The sequence below is a fragment of the Chroicocephalus ridibundus genome, chromosome 17 (assembly GCF_963924245.1).
Source record: "Chroicocephalus ridibundus chromosome 17, bChrRid1.1, whole genome shotgun sequence".
In the NCBI taxonomy this organism is placed as follows: Eukaryota; Metazoa; Chordata; class Aves; order Charadriiformes; family Laridae; genus Chroicocephalus; species Chroicocephalus ridibundus.
Window position 1 is genome coordinate 4748783 of NC_086300.1, and position 9732 is coordinate 4758514.

Genomic DNA, 9732 nt, shown 5'->3' on the forward strand with positions numbered 1-9732 from the left:
GCCTTGAACGAAGAGGATTTTAGCACCTAGGGCTAAGCCAATAAACCTCTGCCGTCCCCATCCGAATGGGAATTGTTTGCACACGCTCCCGGGAGCTGCTTAAAGCAGGCGAGACGCTGAGACCGGATAGCAGCGAGCACGGTGGGGGGAGAAACCCCCCTGCCTGGTACGCCTGCGAGCGGCTCCCTGTAGCGCTGCCAGGAGAGGGGACTCCCCTTGGGGTGCTCCCCCAGCCCTGAGCACCCAGGGACGGGCTGTGTCCCTGCCGTCACCTCGCCTCGACGGGGACCGCGGCCGGGAAGGTGCTCCCAGAAGATGCCCTGTCCTGCCGAAGGCTCCAGCCCTCTCCATCACCTGCGACCCCGGGCCGGCAGCAATTCAGCCATCCCCAGGTGAAGGCTTTGCTTTCTCCAGCTCCCCATCCCTGAGGTCCCCGTCCCAGCGGCGTGGTGGGACCATGGAGGCATCTGTCCCCGTGGGAGGCATCACCGCGGTTCTCCTCTGCTGCTGCCTCCTGAGCTCCACGTGGGCTCTGGTAAGTCTGCGTGGCCCCACGGGCTCCTCCGGTCCCTCTCCTGGCTTTAAATATTGCTAATTGTGCGACCCGCTCCCGTCGGGGACTGTGTGCCCCCCGGCTGCACGTCCCGCTCCGCAGAGATGCCAGGCAGGAGCAAAGAGCCTCTCCCTCCCGCTAAAAGCTTTCCATCAGCCATGGAGACACCGCAATGTGATGGTTTTTCCATTTCTTAGACGCATCCAGGGCAGGGTTCGCTGCCTCGGAGGCGTCGGGGGAACAGGAGGAGTGGGGCCATTTACAGTCAGCACAGGCGAGGCTGGAGGGAGGCAGCGAGGGCAGAGACGGGACCCCCACAACCCTCTGCCCACCCACCCCCATGGCTGATTTTGGGAAGGGCATGAACGGGAGCTCAGGGTCCCCTCTCTGGGGCAGGATTTGGCCCGGCTCGCCTGTGGGCAGTCTGGGAGTCAACGGGAAACCGCTGCATCCCGGCTCCTTTTCACTTCCAAAGCTGTTTCACCATAGAATCACAGAATGGTTCGGGTTAGAAGGGACCTTAAAGCCCACCCAGTGCCAAAATCCTGCCCTGGGCAGGGACACCTCCCACCAGCCCAGGTTGCTCCAAGCCCCGTCCAACCTGGCCTTGAACCCCTCCAGGGATGGGGCAGCCACAGCTTCTCTGGGCAACCTGGGCCAGGGGCTCACCGCCCTCACAGCAAAGAGTTTCTCCCCAATATCTCATCTAAATCTCCCCTCTTCCAGTTTCAAACCCTTCTCCCTTGTCCCACGGCTCCCCTCCCTGATCCAGAGTCCCTCCCCAGCTTTCCTGGAGCCCCTTGAAGGACTGGAAGGGGCTCCAAGGTCTCCCTGGAGCCTTCTCTTCTCCAGGCTGAAACCCCCTCCATCCCGGCTCCAAACTCAGCATCTCAGTCCAAAACTTCCCAAAAGACCTTTGCCCGTGCAGCACGGCCGGGAGCCGCAGGCTGCCCCCGTCTGCATCGCACGGCGCTGAGCCCCCGCCAGTCACTGGAGCCAGGGGCTGCCAGAGCCGGCTCTGAAGGGCTTGTCGTGGGCAACAGGGACGTCCCGCACTGCTGGTGGGGTGGGTGAGGAGGACCCGGGGCAGAAGCCTGACACGGCCCTGATTTCTAGCCCAGAAACATGAAAGTAGACGCATTTCTCAATGGAGCACGGCCAGGGCGGAAGGGGGCTCGTGGTCAGCCTCAGCCTTGCAGGAGGGAAAAACACAAGCAGGAAGGGTGGCAGCGCTTTTCTCTTCCCAGTATCGTTTGGATCTACCCGAAGTCACACAAACCCACCTCGCCTGGGGAGGGCTGGGAGAGCCCGGCCACGCCGTGCCTGCTCCGTTAGCTTTTCCTACCAGCACATCCATTTTCCATGCGTGCTCCTGCCTTCCCTGCCTGTCTCTTGCACGGGCTTTGACTCTTGTTTCTTGCCCCGAGGCTGGTCCTGTTTGATGCTCTGAGCGAGACCTCCAGGCTGTGGGGTTCAGCAAAGCGTTTCCACGGCTGGAGACGGCGATCCCTCAACGGCCCTTGAGCCCCTTGTGATTTTGGACTTGGTGTTGATTAGCCGGTTGGATTCAGGGGTTGGTGGCAGGGGCGACGGGGTGGTTTGTGGCAGCAGAAGTGCCGCCGGTCCTGCCCCGAGCTGGGAAGCGTTTGTGGGTGTCTCATCAACCACCTTTGGGTGCTGCTGGGAAGGAGCAGCTCCGCTCCCAGCTCCTGGGTCCCAGATCCCAGCCACAGGTGGCTCATGTCACCCAACAGGTGGTGGCAGCTCTCTGGGGACATGGAGATTACCAGGGTGGGTCAAGCTCTCCCAGGGAGGGTTAATTGTGAGGAGACCTGAGCCGAGCTGCCGTCTGACGCCCCCGGCCCAAGCCAAGCCACGCAGAGACAGCGGCCGTCACTTCGGTTTTGTCTTGGGCAGGTCGACCCCGATGATGTTCTCACAAAAGAAGAGCAGATCTATCTCCTGGTGGAAGCTAAGGAGAAATGCCAGAGAGACATAAAAGCCCAACTGGAGAAGATCAAAGGTAGCGTCCCGCCTCGGCGCCTGGGTCAGGCAGCCCCGGTGGAGCTGGCTGCCTTCCGGGAAACACCGTCCCCTCCGATGGGAGTGAGATGGGGCCAGGGAGATGCGCGGTTCCTGGGGGCCACAGGGTGCTGGTGTGGGTTTGTGCAGCTCCTGGCACCGTCTCTGCTCTGGGTGCAATTAGGTGCTAATTAAATCATCACCCTGAGTAGCCAGCGCTGGCTGCCCTGTGTGCGCTGCGAAGGAGAGCACGTGGATGGGCCACAGCCCCCCCCAGGAGGAGGTGGGATGTGATGGGACGCGTCCCGCTCCCCGGCCCCCCTTGGCTCCCCCTGCTCTGCAGCCCAGGGGTGATGGTGTGGCAGCGCGTTTTCCTCGCCCTGGTCCCACGCAGGCTTGGGGACGCCGGAGGTTATGACGTGACCCCATTCGGAGCCAAAGTGAGATGTGTCTTTGCTCCTTGGCCAGACACCAGCTGCCTTCCAGAGTGGGACGGGATCATCTGCTGGCCAAAGGGCTCCCCCAGCCAGGAGGTGTCGGTGCCCTGCCCCGACTACATCTACGACTTCAACCACAAAGGTGAGCGCTTGCGCCTGCGCAGGGAGTGACCTCCCCTTGGTGATAATCCTTCACCGAACAGGGACGTGTTCGGACTCCCCGCGGGTCCTGCCGCTGTCACGGCGCCCGTCGCCGTTCCCAGGTCACGCCTACAGGTACTGCAGCGCCTACGGGACCTGGGCCATGGCTCTCAGCATCAACAAGACCTGGGCCAATTACACCGAATGCGCTCTGCTCTTCTCCTCCGAGAGCCGGAGCCACGAGAAGGTGACCTTGCTCATGGGAGGTGCTGGGAAAGGGGTCGGGATGGGGAGCAGGGAAGCAGCAAAGGCCGGGGGAATTGCCCGGAGCAGGGGGCTCTTCCCGCTCCGCTCCCCAAACAAGCCCTGCCCCTCCCCAGAGGCTGGGGGCAGAGGAGGGGGCCGGGGCTGCAGAGGGGTCATGGAGCACAGCCCTTCTCTTCCAGGAGGTGTTTGACCGCCTGCACCTGATGTACACCATCGGCTACTCCATCTCCCTGGCCTCCCTCGTCGTCGCCGTCTGCATCCTCTCGTACTTCAAGTAAGGAGGAGCTGAACTCCCATCCCCGTGGGGGAGAACCGCCTTCTCCCCACCGCCTGCACACACGACCCCCCGAGGGGGAGCAGCCCCTGAGGGAACGGGAACCGGCCCCGAACCCCAGCACAAACATCAGACCATTTCCCAAAGCCCCCAGACACCGCCAGCATGACCAGCTCCCCAAACGCTCCACCCTGCTCTTGAAGGGGTTGTCACCCCACTTGCCCCCAGATCTGACTTCTGTGCCAGGGAGGGCTGACACCCTGGAACCCACCTTCTCTGGGACCCCCCCGTTGCCTGACCCCACGTGCCATGAGCTTCTTGGGCGGTGGGGGCTGGGTTCTTGTCATACCTCTTCTCCGTAGGCGCCTGCACTGCACACGCAACTACATCCACGTCCACCTCTTCACCTCCTTCATCTGCCGGGCGGTCAGCATCTTCGTGAAGGACATGGTGCTCTACTCGGGGACACTGGCCAGTGAGACGGAGAAGATGCGAGAGGACGACTTCAAGGCAGAAATGGGTCCCTCGCTGGGACAACGGAGCCACCTGGCAAGTGGCGCGCTGACACCGGGGGCAGGATCAGGGCAAAGGGGATTTAGGAGCCCTGGCGCAAGGGGATGCACTTGGGACCCTCCCAGATGGGGGCTGTGCGGCTCCGGAGCGATGCAGCTGGGGAGGGATGAAGGGCCACCTCTAGCTCTGGCCCGCTTCTCCCTGTCCTGGTCCCACGGTAGAGATCAGACCCACGGAGGACATGGGTCTCGCAGCCTGTCTGAGCTCAGGGTGCCCTGCTCTGGGAAATACCTCTCCTATGGGAAACACCTACAGCTCCTGCCCTACGGCTGATGCTGGAATATCCCAGGGGAGATGTATCTCCCCACAAGAGGAGGAACACGAACCATGCATGGGGCACAGCCTAGGTTTTGCTGGCCAGAGAGCAAAAGCCACCAGGTTTTGCTTTCAGGGGACAGCCTGACACGAGCACCCCTCCGACCTCTCTCTCAGGTTGGCTGCAAGGTGGTGGTGACTCTTTTCCTCTATTTTCTGGCCACCAACCACTACTGGATCCTGGTGGAAGGTCTCTACCTGCACAGCCTGATCTTCATGGCCTTCCTCTCCAACAAGAACTACCTGTGGGTCCTCATCATCATCGGCTGGGGTAAGTACGGACCCCAACCCAATGCTGTGGCTGCTGAGACCAGCTAGGAGCTGTGGCATCAGCCATGGTTGAGCAGCACCGAGTGCCCAGATAAGGGCAGTGGGACGCAGACGAGCTGCCAGCAACTGGCGCGCTCTGCAAACGTGGCGCTTCATCCATGGTTCTCACTCTGGTTCCTGCTCCTCCAGGTCTCCCCGCTGTGTTTGTGTCCGTCTGGGCCAGCGTCAGGGCCTCCCTGGCGGATACGCAGTACGTAGGTCCACCTTCTCTGACAGTCCTTCGGGCAGGGAAAGACTGATTGCAAATGCTTAGCAAAAAAAATCAAATCTGTGGGCACCAGAACTTTTAAATATTAAAATTTTCAAAAAAACCCAAGAGGCATCAACACACATACAAGGCTTGTTCATAAAATTGCCAGTAATCCAGACCAACAACGGTTTTGTTCTGCATTTGGGAGGAAGCCGGATGCAGGTTTACACCATAAATTGATCAATAACCAGTGCAACGATAAATGCTAAAGGGCACGTTCTGAAGTTAAGCATTTTAAAATGAGAAAAGCCACAGGATGTACAGCAAGAGTTTTAGAGGGCCAAGGAGCTCTCAGGAAGGTTAATGCTAATTTAAAAGCGATCTGCAGCACCAGGATGGTTACGGATGTTCGTGCCATGGCTGCTGCTGGGCTCAAGGTCTGCACAAACTCCATGAACTTCTCCCCCAGGGGGGGTGAGGGTGGCTGGGGGCGCAGGGGGCCACCAGCTGGTGATTCTCCTCACCAGTGAGTTCAGGTTTTTCCAAGGTGTCTCTGCCGGTCTCTTCAGGTGCTGGGATCTCAGCGCGGGGAACATGAAGTGGATTTATCAGGTCCCCATCTTGGCCGCCATCGTGGTAAGAATCCCGTGGCTGAATCTCCCAATCCCTCTTGGGGAAAGGGGATCGATAGAGACCCAGAGCTGCTGGCCTGTGGTCACTGGGGTTGGTCCCCAGCCACCCTGGCACCCAGGGAGGGCCCACAAGATGCGGAGGGATGCGCATCCCTCCCCGCTCCGACCACAGCATCACCCCCGCGTCCCTGCCTGCAGCTCACCCCGAGCTGCCCGTCCTCACCCCGGGGGGCCGCTCGGGCAGACCCAGGGCACCGCGGGCAACAAAACGGCCGCGGCTGTCTGTCGGCAGGTGAACTTCTTCCTCTTCCTCAACATCGTCCGGGTGCTGGCCTCCAAGCTCTGGGAGACGAACACGGGGAAGCTGGACCCCCGGCAGCAGTACAGGCAAGTGCTGGCAGTGGCAAACCCACGTCCCGGGCCCGTTTTGCCTCATTTTCTGCCTGTTTAGCTGAGATGGCTTCTCCTTGAGCGAAGAGGCAGCTCAGTTTGACTGGAACAGCGGGCTCAGGAGCTCGGGCTCTGCCTGCTCCCTTCTCCAAGCCGGACAGGGCGCAATAGCGGTGCACAGACCAGCTGTGGCACCAGCAGAAGCTGAAGCGGTTGCCCTCTTTGCTAGGATGGTTGCCAACGCCTGCCAGGGGGGGCTGCAGGGTGGGTGGCAGGTCCCAGCTAATGGCTCGGAGCGTTTCTCCTCGCAGGAAGCTGCTGAAGTCCACGCTGGTGCTGATGCCGCTCTTCGGAGTCCATTACGTGGTGTTCATGGCCATGCCCTACACCGAAGTCTCGGGGGTCCTGTGGCAGATCCAGATGCATTACGAGATGCTCTTTAACTCCTCTCAGGTACGTCGGCACGGGGCTGCCAGCCCTGCTGCGAACTCCGAGCGACGCTCATCCAGGGAGGCACACGTACAGCATCCCGGCCCAGGACTCAAACTCCACCTCTCTCTCTTTCGGCAGGGTTTCTTTGTGGCTTTTATCTACTGCTTTTGCAATGGGGAGGTAAGTCAGAAGCGTGAGCAGCTCCCTGTTACAGCCCCTGTGGGGTCAGGGAAGTTAACCCAGGCTGGGATAACCAGAGGGAACACTCGGATCCGTCCCTCTCGGTAGGATTTGGAAAGGGGAAAAGAAAAAAAAAAAAAAAGAAATCAGTAGGAGTGAAAACCACAGGGAAAGGAGGGGAAGGGGATGCCTGTTTTGCTGCCTCTGGGCACCAGCAGCCATCTCCGCTCGCTCCCTCAGGTGCAGGCGGAGATTAAGAAAGCCCATTTTCGGAGAAGCCTGGCACTGGACTTCAAGCAGAAGGCACGAGCCACCGGCACGGCGGGGAGCTGCTGCTACGGCGGGCCGGCCTCCCACGCCACCACCAGCTTCAGCATGAGCCTGGCCGGGCGCGGGGCAGGCAGCACACAGCAGCGGGGGCTGCTGCTCCCCGCCCGGGCCAGCCTGCCCGGCTACATCCCCAGCTCCTTCGCCTCCGATCACTTTTTGTCCTGTCCGAGCCAGGAGATGAGCCAGAAAGTCTGTGGGGAAAACACGGTGGACTTAACAGACCTGAATCAGCGTCACCCCAACCTAAACAAAGAGCTGGAGACGATGCTATGAAGTGAATGGTGTCTCCCATCTGGACATCCAGCTGTGCCTGGAATGATGCAGATCCGCTTTGGGCTCCTTTTACGCTTGCACGGAGCGCCGGGTTAGGGGACAGCAGCTGGAACACCACAGTTCCCTCTCCCTCACAGCCAGGCTGCAAAGGGACCACGTGCTCTCGCTCCTTCTTGTACCCACCTGGCCTAAAAATGAGCGGCCAGTTCGAAACCTCATCTCCTTCCACGCGCAAGCGATTGATGTAAGTGACGTCTGTGCATGCAAAGCTTGACTCACCACCAGGAAACAATCCTCCAGGCTCAGTCTTACCTTGGCAGTCTGGAAAGGGACTCCAGCTCCAGCCTGTATAAAGCCGATTCCATCAGCCCATCCTGCTCCCCCGTTTAGCACCAGTTCCTGCGTCGTACAGCCCGGGGCTGGCAGTGGAGAGTGCCCACAGGGCGATTCTGCTGCTCACCCTGCCCTTACTTCCATCCTGCTGCAGCTGACAGATACCGTGAAGCCCCACAACGCTGAGCCACAAACCGGGAGCACGAGTCACCGGGATGCAGTGGGCTCAGGGAGGGAGGCTGAGCTCTACGGGCTGGGAAGGACGCGGCAAAACTCCTGGGTCCCCCAGGCTTTACGTCGCGGCTGTCTGTAAATGAACAGGCCACTGCATGCAAGAGCCTGGGCCCTGTGATCTTTTCGCAGGCTAAAAAGTGAATAAAAAGACAGTCTGTAAGGTTTGCTTCTGTCCTCAAACTCCATTATGGACTCACACCCAGCGACCGGTTGCTGTGGGGCAGCAGAGGGTGCAAAGGGCTGGAAACGCAGCTGGGTTCACAGCCCCGAGGGTCTGCTCCCACTGCTCGTGCTGGGGGACACGGCAGCCCTGACTTCCCCCTGCCTACACGTGCGCTGCCTGGGAAAGCATCCCATCATCACCCTGATGGGAAAAGACATTCCCAAGGAGCTTGTGGTGCCCAGCCCAGACAATTCAGCCAGATCACAGGGGAGGGGAGAACTGCCGCGTTGTTGGGAGGGGGGGCACATACGCCAGTTAGAATTAAAACAGCTTGTTGGTAGTAGCATGGAGAATTTTTTTTCCTACCTGCTCTAATGATGCACAGTCCCTCAAGGCAGTCATTTTATTATAAAGAGCGACAGCAAACATATAACTAATCTTGTGCGTTCCCAGATCTTCCAGTGAAAAGCTAAGACACAAAGTGAGTCTCCAGGATCAGAAAGCAGCGGAGGGACAGCCAGCCAGGAGGCGCGTCAGGGAAGGGACGGGCTCCAGGCTTCATATTCTTTAAATGGTCTAGACGATGGTGCAGAGTCAGGTGCACCTGCACCACCTCCCACCTGCGGCAGCGAGCACTGCGCGACGTGGAAGAGGCGCAGCTGGGCGCTGGCAGCGTTTCCCCCACCCTGGGGGATGAGAGGCAGAGGAGGCGACTGATGCGCAGGAGCAGAATCCCAGGGTTGCACTTTACAAACCAACCCGAGCTTCCCGTAATCGATTTGCTCAGCTGCGAGCTGTGCTCTGCTCTCTTCGGAAGCAAGCAGCGCAGCCTGCACCGCGAGGAGAGAGGTTCTCGTTCGGGGGAGCTGGGGGCCTGCTCACACTGCTACCTTGTTCTGCGGAGAAGGCATCGACCCTCTTATGTATCTAACACGGACCCGTGAACTGACATTTATAGCTCTCTGTTAGTGATCAATATTTACTCGCTCAAGTCTCAAGAGGCTCCCGGTAGCTGAGGGAGGGGTGAGGAATTTCGATAATCCCATCGAACAGCAGAGGGATGCGTTAAAAAGAAGGGGAGAAACCCCAAGCATAAGCCACACACGGGGCCAGGTCCCAGGGGCTGCGAGCGGAGATCCAGGAAGGGAGGGAACAGATGGTGCGTTCAGACTGTGGAGCTATTTTTTAGATTGTTTTGAAACTTAAATCTTTAATTGTGCAGAGTGATTAACCTGAAGTGGGATAAGCAAAGGGGAATGCAACAGCTTCTAAACCCCTGCCACATCGGCCCTGAAACATACTTGTCTTAACACTAAACAGGCAGAACTCAAACCAGTGCCGTGAGGTTTCTGCCTCGACCGTGATGAAAGAATTCAAGTGAGAGTTAATTTTTTAAAAAAACCCCCAACAGATTAGAGCTAGTTAGTGAGGGGGCCCAAATAACCAAGTTGGGGTCTTAACTGAAACCAGTACAGACGCGACTCAGATCACAAGACCGTTATTGAGTTCTCTGTCCAGGCCAACCACGAAAGCCTGGGATGAGCAACGCGTCCCGGGCTGTATCCTCCCCACTCGTAAAATGGAGAAAAATCTATTCCCCGGGAGGCTTTGAAGCTAAAATGGGGTTTGTAAAACAGTTTGGGGTGAAAGATACTGAGGAAAA

At 59.1% G+C, this 9732-nt stretch overlaps 1 protein-coding gene across 1 annotated transcript; it reads left to right on the top strand.

Annotated features, from left to right (window-relative positions):
* The first annotated feature begins 457 nt into the window (after window positions 1-457).
* On the top strand, window positions 458-9725 carry LOC134524368 (parathyroid hormone/parathyroid hormone-related peptide receptor-like). The gene is made up of 13 exons (XM_063354350.1): window positions 458-535; window positions 2471-2576; window positions 3044-3154; window positions 3276-3400; window positions 3600-3694; window positions 4057-4243; window positions 4700-4853; window positions 5042-5102; window positions 5672-5738; window positions 6027-6125; window positions 6440-6577; window positions 6695-6736; window positions 6977-9725. Exons 1-13 carry the CDS (start codon window positions 458-460, stop codon window positions 7337-7339), a joined length of 1626 nt encoding a protein of 541 aa, XP_063210420.1. The 3' UTR covers window positions 7340-9725.
* Window positions 9726-9732: the final 7 nt, after the last annotated feature.

Excerpts from the sequence above, each read along its gene's own strand:
- LOC134524368 (XM_063354350.1), top strand. The coding sequence starts at position 458 with ATGGAGGCATCTGTCCCCGTGGGAGGCATCACCGCGGTTCTCCTCTGC. Across the intron at positions 3,401-3,599 it reads AGAGCCGGAGCCACGAGAAG|GAGGTGTTTGACCGCCTGCA; the intron begins GTGACCTTGCTC and ends CTTCTCTTCCAG. Across the intron at positions 4,244-4,699 it reads TGGGACAACGGAGCCACCTG|GTTGGCTGCAAGGTGGTGGT; the intron begins GCAAGTGGCGCG and ends CCTCTCTCTCAG.